The 25,115-nt window shown below is 41.3% G+C and overlaps 6 protein-coding genes and 1 long non-coding RNA gene across 11 annotated transcripts; 5 read left to right on the plus strand and 2 right to left on the minus strand.

Annotated features, from left to right (window-relative positions):
- Nucleotides 1-195: 195 nt before the first annotated feature.
- LOC124311447 (keratin-associated protein 6-2-like) lies at nucleotides 196-1,152 on the minus strand. 2 transcript variants are annotated; one of them, XM_046775943.1, is made up of 4 exons: nucleotides 1,040-1,152; nucleotides 712-976; nucleotides 556-640; nucleotides 196-488 (listed from the first exon to the last, which is right to left on the minus strand). In XM_046775943.1, exons 1-4 carry the CDS (start codon nucleotides 1,052-1,054, stop codon nucleotides 305-307), a joined length of 549 nt encoding a protein of 182 aa, XP_046631899.1. In that variant the 5' UTR covers nucleotides 1,055-1,152; the 3' UTR covers nucleotides 196-304. The 2 variants fall into 2 exon arrangements, with proteins under 2 accessions (XP_046631899.1, XP_046631900.1); XM_046775944.1 differs by having other exon boundaries at nucleotides 196-486; nucleotides 563-640; nucleotides 1,040-1,151.
- A 6,367-nt stretch (nucleotides 1,153-7,519) lies between these two features.
- On the minus strand, nucleotides 7,520-8,591 carry LOC124311417 (prisilkin-39-like). The gene is made up of 3 exons (XM_046775900.1): nucleotides 8,464-8,591; nucleotides 7,793-8,363; nucleotides 7,520-7,712 (listed from the first exon to the last, which is right to left on the minus strand). Exons 1-3 carry the CDS (start codon nucleotides 8,476-8,478, stop codon nucleotides 7,684-7,686), a joined length of 615 nt encoding a protein of 204 aa, XP_046631856.1. The 5' UTR covers nucleotides 8,479-8,591; the 3' UTR covers nucleotides 7,520-7,683.
- A 5,344-nt stretch (nucleotides 8,592-13,935) lies between these two features.
- LOC124311448 (keratin-associated protein 19-2-like) lies at nucleotides 13,936-14,879 on the plus strand. Of its 2 annotated transcripts, none has more exons than XM_046775945.1 (4): nucleotides 13,936-14,041; nucleotides 14,105-14,372; nucleotides 14,444-14,522; nucleotides 14,590-14,879. In XM_046775945.1, exons 1-4 carry the CDS (start codon nucleotides 14,027-14,029, stop codon nucleotides 14,771-14,773), a joined length of 546 nt encoding a protein of 181 aa, XP_046631901.1. In that variant the 5' UTR covers nucleotides 13,936-14,026; the 3' UTR covers nucleotides 14,774-14,879. The 2 variants fall into 2 exon arrangements, with proteins under 2 accessions (XP_046631901.1, XP_046631902.1); XM_046775946.1 differs by having other exon boundaries at nucleotides 13,937-14,041; nucleotides 14,444-14,515; nucleotides 14,592-14,879.
- An 857-nt stretch (nucleotides 14,880-15,736) lies between these two features.
- LOC124311443 (glycine-rich cell wall structural protein 2-like) lies at nucleotides 15,737-16,610 on the plus strand. Of its 2 annotated transcripts, none has more exons than XM_046775939.1 (2): nucleotides 15,737-15,848; nucleotides 15,919-16,610. In XM_046775939.1, exons 1-2 carry the CDS (start codon nucleotides 15,834-15,836, stop codon nucleotides 16,450-16,452), a joined length of 549 nt encoding a protein of 182 aa, XP_046631895.1. In that variant the 5' UTR covers nucleotides 15,737-15,833; the 3' UTR covers nucleotides 16,453-16,610. The 2 variants fall into 2 exon arrangements, with proteins under 2 accessions (XP_046631895.1, XP_046631894.1); XM_046775938.1 differs by having other exon boundaries at nucleotides 15,740-15,848; nucleotides 15,916-16,610.
- Nucleotides 16,611-17,801: 1,191 nt separating this feature from the next.
- LOC124311553 lies at nucleotides 17,802-18,440 on the plus strand. Its single transcript, XR_006909836.1, has 3 exons — nucleotides 17,802-17,950; nucleotides 18,024-18,096; nucleotides 18,168-18,440. It is a non-coding gene; the product is annotated as an uncharacterized LOC124311553 (long non-coding RNA).
- A 561-nt stretch (nucleotides 18,441-19,001) lies between these two features.
- On the plus strand, nucleotides 19,002-20,428 carry LOC124311520. Its single transcript, XM_046776048.1, has 3 exons — nucleotides 19,002-19,153; nucleotides 19,246-19,417; nucleotides 19,500-20,428. The coding sequence occupies exons 1-3, from the start codon at nucleotides 19,142-19,144 to the stop codon at nucleotides 19,646-19,648; spliced, it is 333 nt and encodes a 110-aa protein (XP_046632004.1). The 5' UTR covers nucleotides 19,002-19,141; the 3' UTR covers nucleotides 19,649-20,428.
- A 243-nt stretch (nucleotides 20,429-20,671) lies between these two features.
- On the plus strand, nucleotides 20,672-21,619 carry LOC124311450 (keratin-associated protein 19-2-like). Of its 2 annotated transcripts, none has more exons than XM_046775949.1 (4): nucleotides 20,672-20,778; nucleotides 20,842-21,109; nucleotides 21,181-21,259; nucleotides 21,326-21,619. In XM_046775949.1, the coding sequence occupies exons 1-4, from the start codon at nucleotides 20,764-20,766 to the stop codon at nucleotides 21,501-21,503; spliced, it is 540 nt and encodes a 179-aa protein (XP_046631905.1). In that variant the 5' UTR covers nucleotides 20,672-20,763; the 3' UTR covers nucleotides 21,504-21,619. The 2 variants fall into 2 exon arrangements, with proteins under 2 accessions (XP_046631905.1, XP_046631906.1); XM_046775950.1 differs by having other exon boundaries at nucleotides 21,181-21,252; nucleotides 21,328-21,619.
- The last annotated feature ends 3,496 nt before the right edge of the window (nucleotides 21,620-25,115 follow it).

A 25,115-nucleotide genomic window follows, 5' to 3' on the forward strand; every position in this document is an offset into this window, starting at 1 on the left:
CAGAAATACAAATTTCTAACACACAGAATAAAGTTGAGCACTGGTCCGGTTGTATTATTCTATTAAAGCACGTAAGAAAATTACCATACCCTCTTTATTTTGCTATCTTGATAAACGTAAACTTGATAAAGTGTTTGAAAATACCCGCGATAACAAATTCTGCAATAGGACACATTAATAAAATTGTAGATGTTCCGTTTAGCTATTATGTATTTGTATCGTGGCTATTAAATTTAGAACAACCATGGATGACATGTAAATATTATCATATAGAGATTTATAGATTCAATTGAATCTGAGGATGTTAATAGGCGAGTCCGTGGTGACCGTAGCCGTGTCCGTGACCGTAGCCGTGTCCGTGGGCGTGTCCGTGTCCATGGCTGTTTGATCCGTGGCTCACGACTTTTTTTACGGCGGTGTAACCGGAACTGCCGTGATTGTGTCCGTAGTTGGATCCATAGCCGGCTCCATATCCAGCTCCATATCCTGTCACATCCCATAAGACAAATTATTAGCACATAAGAAAGACACAAGTATAAAAAAATGCTTTGTTATTCCTTGCCTCCGTATCCGCCGTATCCTCCGAGACCTCCATATCCATATCCATATCCGGCGCCATAACCCAAACCGTGACCATAACCTGATTGGACACAAGAGATTCTTACGTTAAGTAATGAGTCATTTTAAAAGCTAAATAAGTGATCAACGTACCGCCATAACCAGCACCAGCTCCGTAACCGTATCCTAGGCCAGCGCCGTACAGTCCGTTGCCGTAGCCGAGTCCCCCATAACCGAGTCCAGCACCGTAACCGAGTCCAGCACCGTAAGCTCCGTACGCTCCGAGTGTTCCCTCGGCCGTTTGGAGATCCTTGCTGCTGTCAGAGTCGGGGCTGGCCACCGCTTGTTCCTCGACGGCCTGCTCCTTTTGTTCTTCAGCGGCAAAGGCGATGGCGACGAAAGCAACGGCAAACAAAACCTTAAAAATGTCAGGTGATCATTGATTAGTTGGATTTTTTTTTTATGATTTAAGTCAACTTACCTTGAAGGCAATCATTTTGTTAGTTAGAGGAGATACTGGATGAGTTGTACTGGACACTTGAGACTTCAAGTCGAGTATGATTTGTGATCTGAAACTTAGCGTTTATATAGTCAACCACAGCCGTATAGAGACACAGCCAATTGATTGTTCGGCACCTTTTCAGTTTTCGTGAATGTTGGTCATTTTTCGGTTGGTTTTGTTTCCTGATATACGGAAAAGTGAAGGGTTACGTAACAGCACTTTGTGTATTTGCTTATTTCAGACCAATATCAAAAGACAATTGAACTGCCTGGTGATTTAATCACGGTCAATCGCGTTCATCCGACCGGAAAATCTACGCGACAACATGCCGCAGCTTTCATTTCCTCGACTGTACAGTTTGTGGCATTTTTATCCTGAAAGTAGAATTTCACGAGGAATTTTCTTTGTTCTTTATTCGAATCACAATTTTTTTGTCGCCAAACTATTTGGTCTTAAATTTTCCGTCATTCTTGCAATAGTTGGGTATTATTGTTTGCATAAATAGTTTGGAAAAACGCGAAAAAACGTTCAGTTATCTGTACAACTTTTATTTCCCAAACTATTAGTCCTTGATGAATTGCGTTCAGAGTCTAATTTTTTTTCCCACGTTCTGATGACAATCTTTTCTATGTATATGAAAGTGGATCAAGTTCATTGTTTCACTTGATTAGTGGGTAAAGGTAACGAACCCGATTTTGGTGTTCGAGACGGGATCGGCCGGACGCCGGACACAAAGCAAAAATTGTTCCACATGACCGTATTTAGTTGGCGTCAGTCCAATGTTACAGAACATGAATTGTAAACCGGTGTACATAATACAGCCCTGATTGTGATGCACTTGTGAGCAAACATGTTGTTGACGTCCAAAAGTTATTTCATTCTTGTTTGGTTGCACCAGTTATTCCGAAATGTTCTCAATTTATAAAAGACATAGACATGTTCACATCGCAGATCCCGTCTGAATCAAATACTGAATCAATCAAATCAAATACAACCTTGTGTTGAATATTAACTAATATGAGACTCGCGTTTTGTTCACTGTGATTACGTTTCTTTGTATTTGAGATTGCGACACAAGATTAGATCGAGATTAGAACGCACTCAAGTAGCAGACTGAGTTACACACACACAGAACATTCGATGAGAGAGAAGAGAGGGTAGGGAGGGAGTTGCCAGATTTACACAATTTAGGATTGACAACATAAATTCAACATCCCCACTCAAACCAAAATTGGGTGAACTGATATCTTCCTTCGTAAGTCCTGGAAAGCTGGACCAGCAAGAGCCTTCGTTAAGAGATCCGCAAGTTGTTCTTTGGTTCCGACGTGACTAACCACGATACTTCCATCCATTTGTTGCTCACGAACATAATGATAACGTACGTCAATATGTTTCGTGCGGCGATGAAATTCAGGATTGGACACCAATTTGAGTGCTCCTTGATTGTCGCAAAACAATTCCGTTGGCTGCTTCTGGTCGCATCCAATTCCACTCAACAGTCGGCGAGTCCAAACGATGTCTTTTGCGGCTTCGCACATAGCTATGTACTCAGCTTCTGTAGTCGAGAGTGACACACAAGACTGACGCCTGCTTCCCCAAGCTACCGGACCTCCATTGTAGGTTAACAAATATCCAGTAGTTGATCGTCGAGTGTCGGAGTCCCCAGCATAGTCGGAATCTGAAAAAGCAGTGAGAACATGGGGGTGGCTTGTTTCCCCGTAAGTTATTCCACACTTAGATGTTCCCTTTAAATATGCTAGGACTCTCTGAACTGCAGTCCAATGAGCCTGTTTCGGGTTGTGGCTGAATTGTGCTACCTGTCCGACTGAGAAAGCGATGTCCGGGCGCGTACACACCATGAGAAACATTAAACTGCCGACAGCTTCCCGGTATATGGAGTCATCCATGGTTGGTGAATTGGGTCCACCTTCAATTCCATTGATAGTTAATCTCACATATGGATCCGCAGGCTGCATTTTCGGGTTGCACTCCAACATCTCGAATCGGCGAAGAATCCGATTGGTGTATTGCTCTTGAGAAAGATGAATGACACGGCGGGTGCGATCCCTGTCAATTTTTAGGCCAATAAAGAAGTCTGCGTCTCGTGCTGTGATGTCTAGGTGTGTTGATAGTTGACTGATAAGTTCCAATAATTTGGTTTTGTCTGGTCCGCAGAGAAGCCCGTCATCCACCCAGATTGCTAAGATGACAATGCCATCCTCCTCACTTCGACGATAAACACACGGATCAGCCAAACTGCGAACAAATCCAAGAGCACACAGATAGCCATCAAACTTGATATTCCACGACCGAGAGGCTTGTTTAAGGCCATAGAGACTTTTTAGGAGACGGCATGCATGATTGGGAGAGTCACTAGAGATGAAGCCTGATGGCTGATCCATGAAAATTTCTTCATGGAGGTCTCCATGCAAGAAAGCAGTTTTGACGTCCAATTGAATTATCTCGAGGTCATGGGCTGCTGCAGTTGATAGTATAACTCTGACCGACTCATGACGCACAACTGGGGCAAATGTTTCATTAAAATCAATTCCTTCCTTTTGTGAAAAACCCTTTGCTACGAGGCGGGCTTTGAATCTAGTTGGCCGATTAGCAGAATCATACTTTACTGTGTAAACCCACTTGTTCCTTATTTGGCGGCGACCTTCAGGTAGTGGTTGAAGCTGCCATGTCTCGTTTGATCGTAGCGATTCCATCTCCTCCTCCATCGCCGAAATCCATTTTGCAGATTCTGGGCATGAGATCGCCTCCTGGTACGTCTGCGGTTCAAAAATTTCGTCAGGGGCAACGTTCATATCAGTGTGGCTCAGAAAGTTTGGATCTTCAATAAGCCGATTTGGCTTCTTCCGAATGCGAGACGGTCTTTGAGGTGAGTCCACACTGGGTTCGAGATGGTGATCTCCAAGAATCGGCTTTTCTGGCTGTTCAAATCCATGGAAGGGTTCCGCAATGATGTCAGAGTCACTTGCAGGTTGACCACGCTGATCGTTGGACACGGTGGCACGTCCGTTGGATGCCTCGCAGGCATCCCCACCCACTCCAATTACTGAGACAGTTTCTAGGTCAGTGCGAGGGACAGCTACCGGAAGTAGTGAAGGTGCTTGAATACTTTCATTGAAGATGACATCTCTTGAGATTTTAATTTTTCCAGATGATGAATCCCACAGTCGGAAAGCCTTTTGTGTCTCTGAGTACCCAACGAAATTACATTTAACACCCTTTGGATCTAGCTTTGTGCGCTCATCCTTTGGGATGTGGGCATATGCATCACAGCCAAAAACATGAAGATGTGAGACATTCGGTTTCCTACCGTGCCACGCTTGGTAAGGTGTCATCGTCGGGACGGCTTTGCAGGGAACTCGATTCAGCAAGTACACAGCGGTTGCTGAAGCTTCAGCCCAGAGTTTTACGGGCAGTGTCGACGAGTGCAGCATACTCTTCATAGATTCCAAGATGGTACGGTTGTAACGTTCAGCTACACCATTCTGTTCAGGAGTTTTTGGTGTGCTGGTTTGATGAATGATTCCACGTTTAGCCAGCCATTGGATCAAATCCTTGCTCATAAACTCACCACCGTTGTCAGAACGAAAAATGACAATCGATCGTCCTGTTTCAGTTTCAAAACGTGCTATTAGATCTTGAATGTGCTCGTTGGCTTCCGATTTTCGTTTCAGAAAACGAATGAAGCCATAACCAGAATAGTCGTCCCGGAAAGTCAAGAAATAGAGCGATCCATTTGGAGATGGTGTAGGCATAGGTCCACACAGATCACTGTGTATGAGTCCGCCAATTGCTGTCGCTCGAGTACGTCCACTGGTAGGGAAGGGGAGTCGGTGGTGTTTCCCAAACACGCAACCCTCACAGAAAGGTGGTGGACTACATGATTTTTCCATTTTGATGCCATCAACTAAGTTAGACGAATGCATATGATGCACAACGGAGTGGTTCGCATGGCCCAAGCGTTCGTGCCAAAGTTGCAAGGAGTTAGGAACACGATTGGCTACTAGTGCTGCAGTGACGCTTGGCGACGAACAGTTGGTGAAATGCATCAAATAGAGCTTTTTCTGAATCCTCGAGCCAGTAGCGACTATTTTTCCATTTTTCCTGAGCTCCATGCCGTTTTTGTCGAACGTAGCTGTGGCTCCACGCTCCGTTGTGGCTCCAATTGAGAACAGGTTGGCTCCTAGATCTGGGACAAACAAGACGTTACGTAACAAACCATCATGCCATTCGCCATTTACTTTGGTCTTGATGATGACAGTTCCAACTCCAGTTGCATATAATGCTTCGTTGTTCTTTCCCACGCCTTTGATTGCTCGGTCACCACGATTGATGGGGGTGATTGACTGAAAGATGGACTTCTGATCACTCATATGCTCACTGGCACCCGAATCTGCATACCAGCATTCGTTGTTGAGTTGTAGATCTGCTGACTTGAAGGCATAATCATCCTCAAAAACAGGTGCAGGTGTTTTCTCTTTTCTAGGTTGAGCCAGCATTGCTTCTTCACTTCCAGCATCTTGTCTTCCTTTGAGATAGGCCTCTTTTATCCAACAATCTTCTTCACGATGAGATGCTCTACGGTTGAGATTTCGGCAGTGACCACAGATAGGTTTAGGACGACCATGTGAAGAAAAATCTCTTGATTTTGACTCGGAGAAAACGACTTTATTCTTCTTTTTGCCTGCAAAGAATGCTCCATCTGAAGAGTCGACACTCATTTCAGTTAGCTTAAGCATGTTTTCTTCAACTTGAAGTCTGGACGTTAGTAGAGAAAGTGTCTTGATGGCATCATCAGTACTGTTCCATGCAGACATGAAGGACCTATAGTTGCGATTGCCATTTAGTGGCAGAGTAGATGTGATCTTGGCTATGATTTGATCGTTTGAGATTGGTGAATTCACATCACTTAGTTGTGATGCAAGAGATTCAACTGCTGAAACATGAGACATTATGTCGTGGGTAGGGTCATATTGATATGCCATAAACTTGCCCATTAGTAGATGTTTGTTTTCAACAGAAGCCAGCTCATATTGATTTAACAGACGAATCCACATCGAATTTGAAGTCTTACAATTCATAATGGTTCTCATTACCTTCTCTTCCAGAGTAGCAACAATGTAGTTTTGTGCAGCAGTGTCTTTCTTGTCCCATTCATCAATCTGAGTATTTCTGGCGATGACTGCAGCGTTGTTTGAATTATCAGCAAGGAGAACAATGGCCGCGGGTTTTTGTTCATCACCTTCAACAATCTTGAGTAGGGCATGATTCTTCAGTACAAGTTTAAGTTGAAACTTATAGAAGCTAAATTGGTCTCCCTTGAATTTCGTAATGTGCGACACATCTTTTGCAGAGAAAGTTCCAGTGGCCATCTTGGCTCTGTTCTAGAAACAACGTGAGTACTTTTAGCCTATTTTGCAGTTATTACAGTAAGTAGGTAGCAATTGCGAACCTGGGCCCATAACCTGTTGAATATTAACTAATATGAGACTCGCGTTTTGTTCACTGTGATTACGTTTCTTTGTATTTGAGATTGCGACACAAGATTAGATCGAGATTAGAACGCACTCAAGTAGCAGACTGAGTTACACACACACAGAACATTCGATGAGAGAGAAGAGAGGGTAGGGAGGGAGTTGCCAGATTTACACAATTTAGGATTGACAACATAAATTCAACACCTTGGACATACGGACCTTGTAGCCTATCATTGTTGATAAAAATCATTGTTACTGTAGCTGACACTTTTTGGGTGGCCATTTACAGTTCGCTTTTCTCTGCTGTTGACACCCGTTGACAGACTTGTATATTTCCCAAAAAGAACTTTATTGCGTCACATATTTCTTTGAAAAAGGAACGCGATTTCTCCTGTATACTATACATAGCAGTTTGGGTGTCTAATTCCTCGCTAGACTTTTACAGCTTTTACTTTTATGGCCGCAGGGATATGTTTATATACGTATCACTTGAGTGACACACAACTAAAAGTTATTTCAAGATTTATTCTCTATTATTTTTTATTTTTTTTTTTGCGACCGAATGTCACGCATAAGATTTAAATAGCATTTCACAGTCAACATTATATTTTAAGCTCGTCTGGACTTGTTTCACATTCATATCCGCCGTCCGCATTTAGAGGGCGGAGCAACGCCAAGTAGAAAGTTCGGTCGGCTGTCGCCCTACAAATGACGATTCAACCTACATACGAAAATATCGAAGTCTGAATAATCAAAACAAAGTCCCGCTGTTGAAACTGACTGGAAGAAAGTATAATCCTGACTGAAATTCTATATTCGGTATATATGTTTGTGTGTATAGGTATACACACCCCAAATGACTTCGGTGCATTTTCAAAAATAGCTGGGCGTGGTCCGCCAATCAAAGTGCGCATTTGAAATGAACGTGAGAAAAAATTGCGAACGCATTTGATTTTTTGTTTGGTTGTGGAAGAAATACTTGTGTATTAACATTTGTATTTATATTAAAATAGTCTTGAGCTCATTGCACTTCACAACGGGAAGGGAGGGTATTGTATAGGACAGACATGATTACAAATATTGAAACGTGATGCATGTAATGATGCGGAGGTTGGATTATATGGTTGATTAATAACCGCCCTTTCCCTTTCCTTTGCCTGAATCCAAATTTCAGAAAATGATTAGAATCTTATTATGAAAGAATCTCGTGATTTTTCACCGAGCCAAAGTTTCATACCTCCGTAGCCGTATCCGTGGCTGCCGTATCCTGAGCTGTAAGCACCACCATAAGCACCACCGTAGCTGCTGCCGTAGCTTCCGTAGCTGGGGGCGGCGTAGTAGCTGGCACCTTTGCCTTTGCCTTTGCCTTTGCCTTTGCCTTTGCCCTTTCCGTAGCTGGGCGCACTGTAGCCGTAGCTAGGAGCGCTGTAACCGTAGCTAGGAGCGCTGTAGCCGTAGCTAGGAGCGCTGTAGCTAGGAGCGCTGTAGCCGTAGCTAGGAGCGCTGTAGCTAGGAGCGCTGTAGCCGTAGCTAGGAGCGCTGTAGCTAGGAGCGCTGTAGCTGGGTGCGCTGTAGCCGTAGCTGGGTGCGCTGTAGCCGTAGCTAGGAGCGCTGTAGCTAGGAGCGCTGTAGCTGGGTGCGCTGTAGCCGTAGCTGGGTGCGCTGTAGCCGTAGCTGGAAGCTCCGTACCCGTAGCTGCTTCCACCGTGTTTCTTGCCTTTGGACTCGGCCAACTCCAAATCCTCGACCTCTTCGGCCACCTCCGTGGCGTAAGCCACAGCCGCCAACGTCACAAAGACCAACGCAATCTATACAAGATGGTCCATCCAACGAAGGAATCAGGACAAAATGAATGGCAAAAACGATAAGTAAAATGTGAGCAGCCTTTTCGGATGTGGATTATGTTACTTTGATAATCGCCATTCTGGTTGACTGGATTCGAATTCTTCAAACAAACTGAGAGAGGACTGACCAATGGATGTCCAGGAGAACAAGGAGCTGGTGGAAGTGTGACGATGGAATTGTAACGGTCTCGCTTTTATACTGGCGGCGGCTGAAAAAAATAAACATTTTTGCACCGTACGCATATGCGACCGCCCCAGTAAAAGGGGGAAAATATCATCCAACACACGAGTTGATTTTTTCTCTCTACACATGTTGCCGATGGAAACCAAGGACGAGTGAAAGGAAGCTGCCAGCGAAAACTAGACCGACCCCACATGCTCAACTATCGTCAGAAAGTAACAAACAGGATTTCGGTTATTTTTTTTCCCTTTTTCTTTTTTTGTTTTCCACCTTAAAAGAAAAAAAATCGAGGCACCGGTAGTAGCCTATTATGCGATACTCTTATCGAAGGCAACATAGACGTGTGGATATAGGTGCAGCAGCGCAGCACTATGCGATGACTTTCCAAAATGACCAACTCATAATTTTTCTTTTAGTATTTTTTTAGAAAAAGTTAGGAAATCACCGAGACTGTCTGGCTCATTCAAATAGCCGCCACAAATTTTAAATTTTTAAATGTCGAATTTTATATTTTCGGCCGTCACCGGATTCCGTCCAGCAGGCTTTTTTTCTTTTCGTGGAAAAATAAAAGCGGAAAAACCGAATTCACTTTCTGTTTCATTGGAGTGGAATATCGACATAACTTTATATGCGTATGGATGATTTTATATACTCGGAAAACCGGTTGCCATCAATCGTAGTTATGTAATACGTTAATAATTATTTAATCGCGTTCAATATCTCGAAATTCTAAATTTCTGAGTATCCGAGTAAATGGACCTTCTTTCTTTCGACTATAATCTAATCTTGCAAAGTTGATGCACTGGTAATATAATATGCTGCTGGCCAGCCATATACAAGAGAAATATTTCATTCTTACATAACTGGCCGATTGTGATGCCCTTGAATATGTGCTCGTTGGCCGCCATTTCATTTCGAATTGTTTTAATTTTCGGTAGGCGGGAATTGTTTTTCTGACCTAATAAAACATTAATAACGGCCCAAAGGGCTCTGTGATCGAAGAAGAAAAAGGGGAAAAGAAAAAATATAAATGATCCGAGCCCGAAAGCGAAATTACATTATTGCGAAAGCCAATCCCCAATCTCAGTAGGTTAATGCCTATAATGCATATGCATTTTTCAGAATACGGGTATCGCTGCCCGATAATACCTAACACATTTCACCCAATATATACCGTGCTGCTGAGATGGGATTGATTATTTCTTTGCGGAATGAATCCTCCATCATCAGTACATTTTCATCTTTGAATCATCTGATTGATTTTCAGGGCACGTGCACGAGGTGCCTGCGTCTATTCGACAGCAGGTATTATATAGCACACACACATCCGCTTCACGGACGAAAATAGACTAATACGTTGAGAAATCGAGAGTTTCACAAATATCCAACATCTGCACGAGCCCTTTAGCAACCTTTTTTTAGCAACACACAACAACCAGCAGGGTAATATTAAATAAGAAATTGTGTATTGTAATTTCCTAACAAGGATAGCTAAATAAGACAGTTCACTTTTGCTTTGTTTCTTTTTTCTGAGCCCCCCTTTTACCTTCATGTTAATGGTGTCCTCTTTGGCTTTTACGACACACACGTGCATGAAGTAGGCAGTAGCAGTCCAAACAATATAGTTATATAGTTTCAATATGTTACAAGGTTCTCGTTTTAGCCATGTGTGGATATCCTCTCACTGCCGCCGGTCCTGATTTTTTAAAATTATTATTATGCGACAATAAAAATCAAAAACCTCAACCATATTTGACTGCTAGCGGGGTGCAGCTCCGGCCTTGTTTCTTTCACGTCATTTTACGTAACTATGCGCCTGATTTAGCTTCTCTCTATATTACGCAGTAGGTACGTACATGTAGGCTATAAGGCCGTCGAACAACAGGTGTACACACGATTCTTTTATTTGGCAAAGCCTAGGCTTACACCGAATGTCTAAATAATTATCGAGTTGCACAGAGCGGGCGACCTATTTTTCCATTATTTAATCGTGCGATCTGCAGAAAACTTTTGATAATCTCAAACGAGAAAAAAAAAAACCCAGAAAACTAGCTCAAATGTGTAAAAATACAATTATATCTGGTAGACAGACGAGGTCTGCAGAGAAACCTTGGTTATACTCTACACCTGCAGCAGTTGCCTTGTTGTCTGGAATGAATTCAATTTTCTAGTCGACCTTTAGCCGAGATGGAAATGAGCTTATATGGATATATGTTGTTGCCATAATATATACGCTGTGGGAATGAACACAGTTCACAGCAAATCAAAGTGCCTGATCTATGAATGAATGTCGAGAGTCCCTCTATATAGTCTGGCGGCCAACCTTCTTGACGTGTGTGTGTGTAACGAGACATCTAGAGTGTGAGCAGCCGTGGACCTTGGCCTCTTTTATTAGGAGCAAGTACCCGGTGGCTCCTGGTGGTTCCTGTGCATATAATAAATACCGGATAATGAGTGGACTTGAATTTCTTTCATTTTTTTAAATTTCTTTTCATTTTTCGCTTCAAGGTGTCAAATCGTTCGTGATGTGTTTGTTGAATATCTAATAACATGGGCATTGTTTCAAGTCCAGAACACCTGCTCCGTTGCTTTGGCTGATTATTTATATGGGTCATTTTGACAGAAATGGTCGTGTAGAAACCGAGAGAGCAGAGAGAAATCTACCTTGTAGCTATATTCACATAGGATTGCGTGCCAAGTCCGTCCGCCACCCACACAGCTGCATCCGGCACCGCGTCTGTATAAAAGCTACTTATGGACAAATCCTGCATTGTCTTATCCAGCTTGTATACCCAGCAGTCTAATTGTGGCGATAACGGGAAATTGCGCTGATCAAGTTATGCGATTGATTTGCTGGGCGATATTTTATTTTGGTTCCCCCCGTTAGTCGTCGCAATTTCCAACGGGAGTGTCTGCAGCGGTGGCCATGACTGACCAAACGAGAGCAGCCAGAATCAAGGACCTTCAAACTGCATCCCCCCAAAAGAAAAAAGAAAAACGAGAATTAATTTATGCATAATGTCGCTGTCTGTCGATCACCAGCAAGGTGAGGCAAAGGAATTTACCTTGAATGGAAACAAGTTTTCATGATTTTCATTCCGAACAACAGACTGGCACATATATAAATAAAATAGAGATCCTATAGACTCTACATATAGTAGAATTCACTTCTATCCTAGTCCGTGTTGTGTATCTCCTCGATAGAAATATGCGACTCAATTTTCTATAGACATTTTTTATATTTTACACACAAAAAAGAAAAGAATTTGTATACTCTCGTCGCTGTTTGAATGAATTTGGAGTTGTCTTTTTATCCTTCCCTTCATCTAATAATAAAAAGATGGCCGCAGGGAGAACTTTATCTGACATCAATCTGTAGTCGAACCAATAAAGTTGTTTTCCGATTCGCGTGGCATCGTAACACAATTTCGCAAGCGGTTTTTCCCCGTTGTCCAATGGGTTGATTGAATTGCGTCATACACCCGTCTAGCTAGCGCCAAACAAAAAAATATGCTGACAACTTTCGAACTTGATCATTTAAAAGTACTAATTCCAGTTCTTTTTATTTCCCTCGCATCAGTAATCAACACTGAGTTTTATGCAAATCAACTCTGGTTAATATTTAGTGGACGATATTCTTAAAAAATTGGAATTATTTGTTTATTTATCGACTTAAAGCGTATCGGCGAGCGATCACGTCATCGTGCGCAACCATAAAACAAATTCCCGCGCCACGGTCTCGATGTCCAACTTTCGACTGCGAACATAACTCAACAAAAAATAAATAACGCATGTAAAATAACCGAGAAATAGAGAGAGAAAGTCTAACCAGCAACTATCAACCAAATTAGATTTTTCCTTTTTTCTTATAATGATCGGCATATAAATGAAACTAAACTGTCCGATTTGCTGCTATTTTTTTTATTTAAACGTGTGCACGATATTATGCACACCATTGTGCCTGTTGGTACAGTATATAAGGTATCACTTGCAAACCTTTTTTTATTTCCACCCATGTTTGGTCACGACGTGTTATTGTTACCACACAAAAAGCACCGGTTGTCTCTTTCTCCTTTTTCCGGGGTTCCTACGTCGTGATTTCCTAGTAAACAGCATTATTACAGCTAGTCTATTCGTGCGAGTGTCAATTTTTTTTTTCTTTTTTTGTACATGCAGCCCCATGCATCTTTCAAACATTTGACAGAGCGATGGAATAAAATGGAGATTTCACAAGAATCAGAATCGAAATGTATAAAAAGTTGCGGTGCCATGGAATTCCTGGAAGCGGCGCTCTCACCCGCGTCCAAAGATAAGGATCAGCTCACAAAAACACGATCCCATCATCGTTATACATAAAAAAATTGTGCTGCACACTGCGTTTAACTTTAACAATCAAACAAACAAAAAAATACAAAAATTCTGAATAACGGAAGGTACCGGCGGGATGTCGAGTTTCCAGCAGCCGGGAGTCCCCAATTTTGTGTGTCTATAAGAGACCGATCTGAAATGGGAAGAAAGTTTGGCGTTGTGACAGGTTTGAATAGCGCAGGGATCATGTTTAGTTGAACGGCGCAATCTCGATCGGTTTTCGATCAACTCTCAGCAGAGAGAGAGAAAACCGGGTCATCTTGTATATTATATTGCCGGTCTTGTTTTATCTATATAGACACAGGTATGTAGGCTATCGGTGCTGCTGGACTCGGAGCCACGATTCCGTTCATTCATCCATTCCATATCGCTGTGGGCCATGGGCAACGTACAACAAGTGCCACAATTTTAGTCACGCTGCTGGTTAGTCCCTTTTGTCTGCTGCCCATCACAAAACTCGACCATCAAGTTTCTGGCAATGGACCTGAGACAAGTTGATTTCGGTCTGACTGTGGTCTGCGTACAGGTATGTAGAACAACTAGGAAAAGCTATGCTGTGTGACGTCATCATTTCTGTGAATGTTTTCATATGGGGGGAAACAAGAGCCGATGTCTCAGAGGCATTGCTCATGCCATTGCACTATTATCAGTGTAGCAAAAACGGAATTATCTGATTAATTAAAATAATGTTTAATAGGCAATTTCCAATCAAAAGTAGCTTTACATGAAATGCACGTTTTAAAATATGCCAGGCTATAAGCCATTTCCATATCCAACAAGGGCTGTATAATACCAACGATACTTTTCGCGGTCGGATGACTTTAATGAAAGAATCCTTTGTTTGCTAGTACATAATATTCATTGTTGGCGCTGCAATGTCATGCCAAATAAAAACAACCTTTCACTCCATTTGTTATCGTCTGTATTGTTGGAGAAATGGAGTCTATGCCTATCTGCGATTTTCTGTCAAACGTTTGGCTTTCACCAAGTATATAAGCCGCGCAAATTAGGAAGAAAATCATACTCGACTTGAAGTTTCAAGTATCCAGTACAACTAATAACTCTTCTAACTAACAAAATGATTGCCTTCAAGGTAAGTTGACTTAAATCATTAAAAAAAAATCCAACTAATTAATGATCACCTGACATTTTTAAGGTTTTGTTTGCCGTCGCCTTTGTCGCCATCGCCTTTGCCGCTGAAGAGCAAAAGGAGCAACAGGCCGTCGAGGAACAAGCGGTGGCCAGCACCGACTCTGACAACAGCAAGGATCTCCAAACGGCCGAGGGAACACTCGGAGCGTACGGAGCTTACGGTGCTGGACTCGGTTACGGTGCTGGACTCGGTTATGGGGGACTCGGCTACGGCAACGGATTGTACGGCGCTGGCCTAGGATACGGTTACGGAGCTGGTGCTGGTTATGGCGGTACGTTGATCACTTATTTAGCTTTTAAAATGACTCATTACTTAACGTAAGAATCTCTTGTGTCGAATCAGGTTATGGTCACGGTTTGGGTTATGGCGCCGGATATGGATATGGAGGTCTCGGAGGATACGGCGGATACGGAGGCAAGGAATAACACAGCATTTTTTTATACTTGTGTCTTTCTTATGTGCTAATAATTTGTCTTATGTGATGTGACAGGATATGGAGCTGGATATGGAGCCGGCTATGGATCCAACTACGGACACAACCACGGCAGTTCCGGTTACACCGCCGTAAAAAAAGTCGTGAGCCACGGATCAAACAGCCATGGACACGGACACGCCCACGGACACGGCTACGGTCACGGGCACGGCTACGGTCACCACGGACTCGCCTATTAACATCCTCAGATTCAATTGAGTCTATAAATCTCTATGATAATATTTACCTGTCAACCAGAGCTGTTTGGAATTTATTAGCCGCAAATATACATAGTATTGAAGCATACATACGTGTCTTGTATAATTTTACTGCTGCTCTAAATAAGTGAATTTGGTAAATTTTCTGAAAATACGGGGATTAAAGAGCGATATTTAAAAAAAAACTCTGAAAAATTACGACGTTAACAATATGTGAAAAAGCTCCATGGCGATTCTTATACGCTGTATTAGCTTTAGTTTAATTGTGCATAATAAACTGCATGGCTGGTCATGAACGGACTCGACAAATATTTGGACTGAAAAATTATTGGCGACCTAATAAGCGCACGCAACATTAATTTTTCCTATAGTAGCCTGTTAGGATTTGTTACATAATCGTCCAGTTTTTAAAATAAAATAAAAAAAAACAAGTTCATCCATGTGTAACTTGAGAGACAAATTTAGCGAAACAAATTTGTTCAATTTTGGTTCAAAGGAAAAAAAAATACGAACATATTCATTTGGTCTTGAAAATACTATGACTTAACTTTTGTTTTATCATCAAAACTTTTACTGGGTGACGGGAATTGACCCAGAAAACACGATAATGACCAGTTTGGCCTTGAACAACCGTGGAATGCAAAATTCAAATTTTTGATTCTTTTTGATCAACTTTCTCTAAACTATGACGACGGCAAAATTAATGAGAAAAGGACCAGGCGTGGCTCTTTAACGGATCGATTCCCAACAAGAAAAGATTTTAAATGTTTTATGGTCCGAAACTTTTTCTGGTCTGCCGAAACATATTTCCCCCAAAATGTGTGGGTGACATTGCCCTTCACTTCTCAGATCATTCAGATCAAATTGTTCATTCATTTCCTCGAAGTCAAAAGAAATGGCACTTGATATACTCAAATGGCGACTTTCTCATTTCTCATTTCTAGGCCTAAGTATAAAACGAACATGAAGTGGATGGAATTCATCAGATCCTCACTTGGACATTCAACAGCCCAGCAGTTCCCTCTAAACTTCAATTTTGAAAATGATGGCATTTAAGGTAAAGTTAATCAGCTTCCGATTATTTGCGGATGTCCAAAAATAACCCAACGATTGCAATTGGTTAGCAGGTTTTCCTGGCCCTCGTTTGTGTGGCAGTTGCCGTCAGTTCGGCGGAAGAGGAACAGCAACAGGGGGCCGCAAAGGACTTGAAGACGGAAGAGACGCACATTGGCGGCTACGGATTAGGCAACGGACTCTACGGCGCCGGCCAATTCGGCCACGGCCTCTACGGTCATGGGCTCGGCTACGGCAACGGCCTGGCCCTTGGCGGAATTGGATCTTATCCTGGTGCCTACGGGGGATACGGGGGTTATGGAGGCCTTGGGGGATACGGCGGAGTCGGAGCATATGGAGCCGGTCACTACGGAGCTGGGGTGGTGCCTTACGGCGGAATCGGAGCTTATGGCGGAATCGGGGGAGGATACGGCGCTAACCACAAAAACGCGTACGGATCGAACCACGGCCACAACCAGGGCCACTCCAATTACGAAAGTTTCAACAAAGTGATCAGCCATCAAAGCCACAACTCAGGATCCGGCGGACATCATTCTGGAAGCGCTGGCCATGCCCTTGGTGGAGTCGGAGGCATCGCTGCCTATTAATTCCCATCCGCATTTCGATTAATTGACACCGGTCCCATTAATTCCATTTATTGTATTTCACGCCAACCATTTTCATCGAGATTCTATTTTATTCTAAAAAAATCCAATGGTTTCGATTTTGTTTTAATGTCAGAAACATACACTTATGATCAACTCTATAAATATCTTTTGTCGTAACGCGACAACATTCGTTGTTACTTACAGGTGACATATTCGACAAAACATTTTGCTCAGCTCGGTGCGAAATTTTTTATGCGAATTCATGTCGGTGAAAGTTTCATTATATTCTTCTATTTTTTTTATCCGCAATTTCCACGATTGAAAGTGATTCGTCATATAATTCGAGCATTGCTGCACAGATATCCGCAGGGTGAATTTCGCTGCATGAGTCTAACTATTTTTTGTGCCGCCAAAATCAAACAGTCGAGCCAAATTAAAACGAAATTTGAAGTGAAAAAAAAAAAAAACATCCACCTCATCCGTACAGGTGTATAACTATAAACAGGTAAAAAAAAAAATGAACATGTCGAGATTCATGCCAGAACGGTAACACAGCAGCAGGGCATTTATATATTTGATTTAACACGGGAATTGTACAAGTGGGCCGTGCTCGATGGTTCACCATTTGCGTCTCTCTTGACTTCACGCTCCCGTCTTTTGTATATTCAATTCGTGAAAAAACAAAAACAAAAAATAACGCAGAGAAAGTTTAGATATCTCTTTCTCATTTTTGTTTTTCTTTTACCAGACAAGCATGGGAAAGGTCCTCATGAATAAACGACGCAACGCGAGTAACGACCGAACTGACTTTCAAGGTGCCCTCCAAAGCGGCGGTTGAACGCGAAGAAAAAGAGAAATACAAAATTCCCACAGCGAAATAAGAAAACTTTTCCTTCTTTTGTGTGCTGGTGCTGGTTCGCCATGTCGTTTCATTCTTTTTTTAAATTTGTACTTTTGGGCGGCGCGGTTTTGCTGTTATTTCTTGCCAAGAACTTGAACTTGGGAAGCTCTCTCTAGAAACGACCTTGATATTCTTTTATATCCAGGCAAGCGTGACCGCGTGACTGAAGGAGAAATATAAAAATGATTTCGTGAGAAATTGCTGTGATGCGGAGCCCCGATGGTTAAAAAAAAAAATCCTCGCGGCGGTGATGACGATGTGGTTTTAAAAATTCACTTCCATTTTTCCTTTGTTGTTGTTGTTGTTGTCGTTTTCACGAAAAAGCCGTCCTGCAAAACGTTCGGCAATTTTGTAATTTAATGTTCCCGCTTTTTATTGGTGTTTATAGGGGCTCGGACAAAAGGGGGTCACCTTGCCAGATGACATAAAAGATGATATCGTGAGCAAACACCTGATGATTGTTTCCTCGTAGGAATGCTGAGACTGCGGTTAATCGAGGTAGTATTTAATCGACGAAATTCGACGAGACTTTTTGCAGTCGGTCTCGACTCTTCGTGACTTGAAGAGAACGCGGGGCTGCCAGCAGCAATGGTGTAGGTAAATGACGGCGATTTTTTATTTAATTATTTTCTAATCACCGGTTGTGTTTAATATTTATTTACTCATTAAGTTCTAGCATTTGGACGCCTTGCGGCTAATGTAGCGGAGTCAGTATGAATTATTTCAACTTTATGGCAGAAAAGGTAAGATTGATTCACTTTGCAATTTCCATGTATGGTCTGTAAAATGTGTCGAATCACCTTTATTATTGCAGGGCTAATTTTTCTTTCATCCAGCTGCTGCTGCTTATTATATCATCCAGCAGAGAAGACATGGGCATCTGTATACTCGACCGCGCTTATATCCTTTATCCGTTTTCTCAATGGGGCAATTTATTATTTGAACCAGCCAAGTGTATTCATTCTAATACGCACTTTGTAGCGTGAAGGGCTTCCAAATATGCCCTTCAATCCTCTTTCCATTTTATTCAATTCCTACTATGTTGCATCAACTAAATCGGACAATACAATATGAACATCTTAAACTATACGTTGTGTTATTTTTCTGACTTTGAAAATTGGCGCCAGAGTGGCCTATGGAACGGTCAAGAATTTACAACGATGAATACGATATTTGCAGAAGAACAACGCAACAACCGTGCCGTGTTGACTTTGTGGTGTTGCAAACTCCAAAGCGCCCATCGGTAATCGCATATCCGGCATTGTCGATAATGTTACATCAAACCTGCATAATTCATGTTTCCATCATTTGCCGCACGCCGGCCATATCTACTAATATAAGAACATACATTTTGATTGTTATTTATATTCTTTTTCCTTTTTAAATGTATACATTGGCGCCTCCGTGAAATTACCACTCCTCAGGAGTCAACGTTCGATATGGGTGGGGACTGGGTCTGCCGGAATAACCGGTCGAATTGAGCGCTAGCTGCTGCTCTGCTGTTGTTGTATACGTATAGTTGATTTTTTGGCTTGCACGAAGATGACCGATGGCGGTTTCGTTCTTTGTTTTCGCCTTCTGCGGTGTTAGATCCTCCTCCGCCCGGGGAGGTGACTTTGACATTGGCGGCTTCAAGGTTACTACATGCTCACGCGGCTTCTCCTACATGTATTCCTCGCCCATCAAATGTCTTGGCTGTATAAAAGTCGACTGAGTTTGAGAGAAGCTTTACAGTTCCTTAGCAACTGGCATCAATAACATTTCCTCTTCTTCTTCCTCACCATCACCATGCACTCGAAAGTAAGTTTTTATTTTAATTTTTTATGCCATAGCTAAGACTTGATTGAATTAAAAGTTATTAAATTATGTGTACGAAATATTTTTATCGACAGATCGTTTTTCTTTTGGCTTTGTGGGCTGTGGTGGCATCTTCTATGCCGATGAATTCTGTCGATGAAGTTGTTCCCGATCAAGATGCTGAGGAACAGTTCCTGTACTCTTACGGGTACGGTTATCCCGGCTTCGCCTATCCATCAGTTCCTTTGGCCGCCACCTACCCTGCCGGTAAGATTCAAATCTTACGTGTTATTTATGCAACCAGCTTTTAATGATGATCGTGTAATATAAATCTTTCTAATATCTTTAGCCATTAGTACGGATAAAGTTCCAGCTTCAACGGCCAAGCTGATCACCCAGCCGGCTTACGCCTATGCCTATCCCGGCTATTATCCTTACGCAGGATATCCGCATCCCGGTGGTTTTGGTTACGCTTACGGTTACCCCATCAAAGCCTAAATGAAACGATACTCAGCAGCATCACCTTTCTATTTTTATTATTATTATTATTTTATTTTATATTCCCTTCTCCCCCCCCCCCCACCTACCCTCCAGCACGATGTTATAGCAACTGCCCTGACATAAGCTCGTTAATAATCTATATACCTTTATTTTCTTTTTTTTTTTTAATTTGATTAATTGTTGGTTTTTTTAAATTTTAATCTCATTATTATTGGCCGGGAACGGGTTTCTTGGTTTCAGTTTTTCTATGTTACCCACCTGATTTTAAAAGAAGTAGTTTTCAGCGGATCATTATTGTGTAACAGCAATAAATTTCATTAATGGAATTAATGATCAGCTTTTTTTTTGGCTTACATTAACTTCTCTATCGCCGATTTCTAGTAATTGATTTACTGATGATGTTATTGTGTTTTGCATGCTTTTTAAAAATGGTTACTTACAGTGCCTTCGGGGTGAATCCTGATTCCCAAGTTATTTTGTGGTGATATTCACAGTTGGACGTAATACTCAATAATGCAAATAACATTTAAAATTTTTAATTTTTCACCCAATGAATTAACGACTAACAATCTCCTTTTCAATCTCTAGTGCATGAGAAACATCAATTTTAACCGATAGTTTGTTTCACTCAATAACCGAGGGCGTGGTTTATCGGCAGTTTAATCAATTGAAATTCGTTCCTCGATTTCACGTTGTCGACGCTATGTAAAACGCTGGCTGCGTGTCAATTTATATGCATGTATTACGCTGTTGAATAAATTATTCTCACGCGCAGTACGTAGAAAAAGTCGAATCGAAATTTACTGTTTTACACCGTTCACTTCACCGTTTACTTTATGGCACGGTCGAATGACCAGGAAGAAAAGTTTTGTTGTTTACTCGAAGGTCCAAAAGTCCAACACCCTTTCTATTAACGAAATTAAAGGATACAAACCTTTCACTCCATTTGTTATCTGTATTGTTGGGGAAACAAAGTCTATGCCTATCTGCGATTTTCTGTCAAACGTTTTGGCTTTCACCAAGTATATAAGCCGCGCAAATTAGGAAGAAAATCATACTCGACTTGAAGTCTCAAGTGTCCAGTACAACTAATATCTCCTCTAACTAACAAAATGATTGCCTTTAAAGTAAGTCGAATTCTATCATTTAAAAAAAATCAAACTAATTAATGATCACCTGACATTTTTAAGGTTTTGTTTGCCGTTGCCTTCGTCGCCGTCGCCTTGGCCGCTGAAGAGCAAAAGGAGCAGGCCGTCGAGGAACAAGCGGTGGCCAGCAGCGACTCTGACAGCAGCAAGGATCTCCAAACGGCCGAGGGAACACTCGGAGCGTACGGAGCTTACGGTGCTGGACTCGGTTACGGTGCTGGACTCGGTTATGGTGCTGGACTCGGCTACGGCAACGGACTGTACGGCGCTGGCCTAGGATACGGTTACGGAGCTGGTGCTGGTTATGGCGGTACGTTGATCACTTATTTAGCTTTTAAAATGACTCATTACTTAACGTAAGAATCTCTTGTGTCCAATCAGGTTATGGTCACGGTTTGGGTTATGGCGCCGGATATGGATATGGAGGTCTCGGAGGATACGGCGGATACGGAGGCAAGGAATAACAAAGCATTTTTTATACTTGTGTCTTTCTTATGTGCTAATAATTTGTCTTATGTGATGTTACAGGATATGGAGCTGGATATGGAGCCGGCTATGGATCCAACTACGGACACAATCACGGCAGTTCCGGTTACACCGCGATTAACAAAGTCGTGAGCCACGGATCAAACAGCCACGGACACGGACACGCCCACGGACACGCCCACGGACTCGGATACGGCCATCACGGACTCGCTTATTAAGTGATATTTGCCCAAGCAAAATATACTATAATAGTTTGTAACAGATCCTATGATATTGTACAATCCAATACGATTACGTGGAAACGATTAAATACATAATAATAGATACAGATGAACGGTGTTTTTATCCTTCAAATTTTGGATCCTGTTTTTTCTACTGTTGTTGACTTTATCAGAATTTTTCCTTGACTATGAAATCATAAATTATAAAATATTATAGAATAATCAGGAATTATTATTAAAAATAATATTAATTAGCAATAGGAAGTTTAGCAACACCGCTTCTCAGTTCCAAACTTCCAATACTCGCTACTTCATTCGTCTGCGTCTTCCCGCCTTCCGGTTGTAGACGGAAGACGAAGGAAAGTGAATATGTGAGAAGTCATCAGTTTGAGAACAAACATACTGTAACAAAGAAATGTCATCAATTGATTAGTTTGACTGTATTTGAGTGAATTTCAGTGATGCTTTTAAAATGGTTAACAAGTTGTCTCTGTGTGTTCTATCCCTGTGTGTTGTGAGTTTCCGGTACACGTGGTTGACGCAAAAGCAGAAAAAAGTCAAGAACATTTCTCAAAACAGCCTGTTATTCCCAGATTACATTAGTACAAGAAGTGATGTAAAGGATAGACTGGTTCTCTGGCATTGACTTTTAAAGTCCATACTTCGTGCTGAAAGAGTGATTGGTGTTGCAAGCAATTTGGTATCTTTGATTACTTGGTCAACAGTTGCTGTTTTAAGGGACAGTGCAACAGTTAAAGTCTGCATTTATTAGTGCAGTAATGTTTTGATGAAGATCAATTTAAACAACAAAGTGAATTTTCAATCTTCAATGTCAACCACACCTACCCCAACCTGAAATTTGAACACTAGACGGTCTAGACCCAGTGTTTAGCCTTTGAATGGCAGAATTGCCAATCTCCAGTCTATATGTGGATCAACAGTGACCACAGTTGAATTTGGCAACAAAATGTCGCTGTTGAAGAAAAACCGTCAACGAGTTGGAATATCGACGCCGTTATTGGCGGTATAGTTCGCAAACAGCCCAGATTTCGTCTAAATGTTTCGGCGATGGATTATTAATTAGATCGTTTTCACTCATTTCTAACTCACCAGTAACCTTAAATTTAAGAAACTAACCCATAGCCACAGGATAATTGAAAATTGGGTAAGTCTTGTGCAGGTTGTTTCTGTGCATGTTTAAGTAAATAAAATTTGTTTGGTATATTTCCAGGAATTGTTCTTCCTTCCACTTCAACTAGCATAATTGCATACAGACTCTACTAAGGAGATATTTATTGGGGACGCATCTGTGTAGTAAAACTGGCATCTGTACTCGCTTCGTTGTATTCAGTTACTTCGTTGCAACTGCGCCAACTGTGCGCGGTGCGGTGAGTCTATATTCAGGTTAATATCACCGTTCTGTTACTATACTATGCTTATACCAAAATTTCTTGCCAAACAGGTGAGTTTGAAAAATAATTTTCGGATTTTTTTTTTTTTTAATTTCGTAATAGGCATCAATAACATTTTCTCTTCTTTTATTCATCACCACCATGAACTCGAAAGTAAGTTGCTTTCCACTTCAATCAAACTTATTGAAATTTACGAATTATTGTTGACAGATCGTTCTTCAGTTGGTTTTGTGGGCTGGGGTTGCATCCTGCATGTCTGGCGAAGTAATTCCCGATCAAAATGCTTGGAATCAATTCTTGTACTCTTACGGATACGGTTATCCCAGCAACTTCGCTTACCAATCACCGTCAGCAAATTTGTCCGCAGCCTATTGTATCCCTGTCGGTTAGTTCGAAATTATTTCAAAACCAATTTTCCTTATTTTGTGTTATAATCTTTCTGTTCCAACACCCAGCTACTCCTATGGATAAAGTTCCGCCTTCCACGGCTAGGCTAATCAACCATGCCAATTTAGAATTGGCATCGCATCAAGTTTTGCGCTAATTTCGCATTAGCTTTTAAAGCCCTTTAGCCCGACCCCATAGAAGTTTATCTAAGGACCATCAGCACTTTGTCCACCTCGCGGAATTGCTAGTTCATCTCGAAAGACATAACGACAGCAGCGGTTTGAAGACCTCAACATTTTACCAGTTCTTTTTTCCTCGGTATTTTAACGTGATTTATCTAATACATTTTGACACGAACTAACAAATCAAATTTCTTATTTTAATTCGCAGGATGCAGAACCAAAATTTCGGCTCTAGTGTTGCCACACATTCACGATAGGAGCTGGTCGGAGGGACATTAAAAGGCAAGCAATTTCTAACTATAGTTCACTTCCATTTGAATAAGCGTAGGTTAAGGGGAATGTTGGCTTCAAAATGCCTACTTTACTCATTCCGTAGGGAAATCCTCGTGTAATCTCATTCTATTGTTTTATGCATAAAAGTTTGATGTGGTAATAAAAAAAGCAGCGATACCATTTTTCGCAAATTTCAAACGACTTGTTAGGAAAAGAGGTGGGCCGTTTTAGATTAATCTCACTTACTAGTCCATTCATATTTATTCCATTATATCTATCACAAGTTTTATTTAAAAAGATTTTAATTGCCGAATCGACAAAATTCGATTGTTAAAGAATTTCTTCTACAAATGGAAGAAAAAAGTCGGCTTTGACAACTAGGTTGAAGCAACTACTAAATTGAATTAATTATCGAGCAACAAACCGAGTGCAAGTCTTTGAAGGGTAAGAATCTCGTTTTATAGTTCATCGTCACATCTGGGACGATTCTTTTCCGATCTTCATTCAGAATGCAATTGAAAAAGGCAACACTAATTTTAATTTTAAAATAAATTGAAAATTGCGTTCGATTTTTCCAGTAAAGTTTATGGAAATTGTTTTGTCTTGGTAAATATCAGTTGGTGATAATTGTCCTAGGTTTGAGCGACAGTACTGTTAAGCTTTTTTTTATACATTACTAGTCTGTCGTTTAAAAAAAGCATATAAAGTGTAAATGAAATTGCATGGAAGATAAAGTAATTGCTCGTACTATTTGTTTCGTTTTTATTTCAGGATTGTCTTTTGCGCCAGGAAATGGCAGATATTGGTTTCGTGATGGAGAAAGTAATCAAGGAGTTCACGGCCAAGGTACGAAATTTGTCTTTATTCCGCCTAGCAGAGCCTCGAGATATCATGAGTCTGCACGACACGATTTACTTTCAAGACAACATTGAGCAGACAATGGTGGGAAAAGAGAACAATGCGGAAACGGTCTACTTCTGAAATATGTTGAGCGAAGGCGGAATGGAAATGAAATGCAGGCCTTTTCGTTTCACCCATTGCCAAATTTCACTCACGTTCGGATTGAAATGCTGAAAAATTTCAGGACAGGAGAGTTTAGCTGTTAGTAAAGTACATGAATTTTTGACACTACTTGACTTGAACTTGACTTGACGGTAAATAGCTAGGCCCAATATTCCAACGAGAATATTTTTAATTTCTTTGTTTATCTAAAAAGATCTAAACATTAAAATTTACTTTGATTGAAAGAGCGCTTTTTCTCTATGCCTTTTCTAACAATGCTTTTGTCATACATGAGAGGCATCAGAGCATTCAAACATGTTTCTACTATTAGGCTACTCTTGTCACACAAGTTG

The sequence above is a fragment of the Daphnia pulicaria genome, chromosome 8, assembly GCF_021234035.1.
Source record: "Daphnia pulicaria isolate SC F1-1A chromosome 8, SC_F0-13Bv2, whole genome shotgun sequence".
Taxonomy (NCBI): Eukaryota; Metazoa; Arthropoda; class Branchiopoda; order Diplostraca; family Daphniidae; genus Daphnia; species Daphnia pulicaria.

Excerpts from the sequence above, each read along its gene's own strand:
- LOC124311447 (XM_046775943.1), bottom strand. Across the intron at positions 641-711 it reads AGCTGGTGCTGGTTATGGCG|GTTATGGTCACGGTTTGGGT; the intron begins GTACGTTGATCA and ends GTGTCCAATCAG. Across the intron at positions 489-555 it reads GGCGGATACGGAGGCAAGGA|AGGATATGGAGCTGGATATG; the intron begins ATAACAAAGCAT and ends ATGGGATGTGAC.
- LOC124311417 (XM_046775900.1), bottom strand. Across the intron at positions 7,713-7,792 it reads CCACGGATACGGCTACGGAG|GCAAAGGAAAGGGAAAGGGC; the intron begins GTATGAAACTTT and ends ATTTGGATTCAG.
- LOC124311448 (XM_046775945.1), top strand. Across the intron at positions 14,373-14,443 it reads AGCTGGTGCTGGTTATGGCG|GTTATGGTCACGGTTTGGGT; the intron begins GTACGTTGATCA and ends GTGTCGAATCAG. Across the intron at positions 14,523-14,589 it reads GGCGGATACGGAGGCAAGGA|AGGATATGGAGCTGGATATG; the intron begins ATAACACAGCAT and ends ATGTGATGTGAC.
- LOC124311520 (XM_046776048.1), top strand. Across the intron at positions 19,418-19,499 it reads GGCCGCCACCTACCCTGCCG|CCATTAGTACGGATAAAGTT; the intron begins GTAAGATTCAAA and ends TAATATCTTTAG.
- LOC124311450 (XM_046775949.1), top strand. Across the intron at positions 21,110-21,180 it reads AGCTGGTGCTGGTTATGGCG|GTTATGGTCACGGTTTGGGT; the intron begins GTACGTTGATCA and ends GTGTCCAATCAG. Across the intron at positions 21,260-21,325 it reads GGCGGATACGGAGGCAAGGA|AGGATATGGAGCTGGATATG; the intron begins ATAACAAAGCAT and ends ATGTGATGTTAC.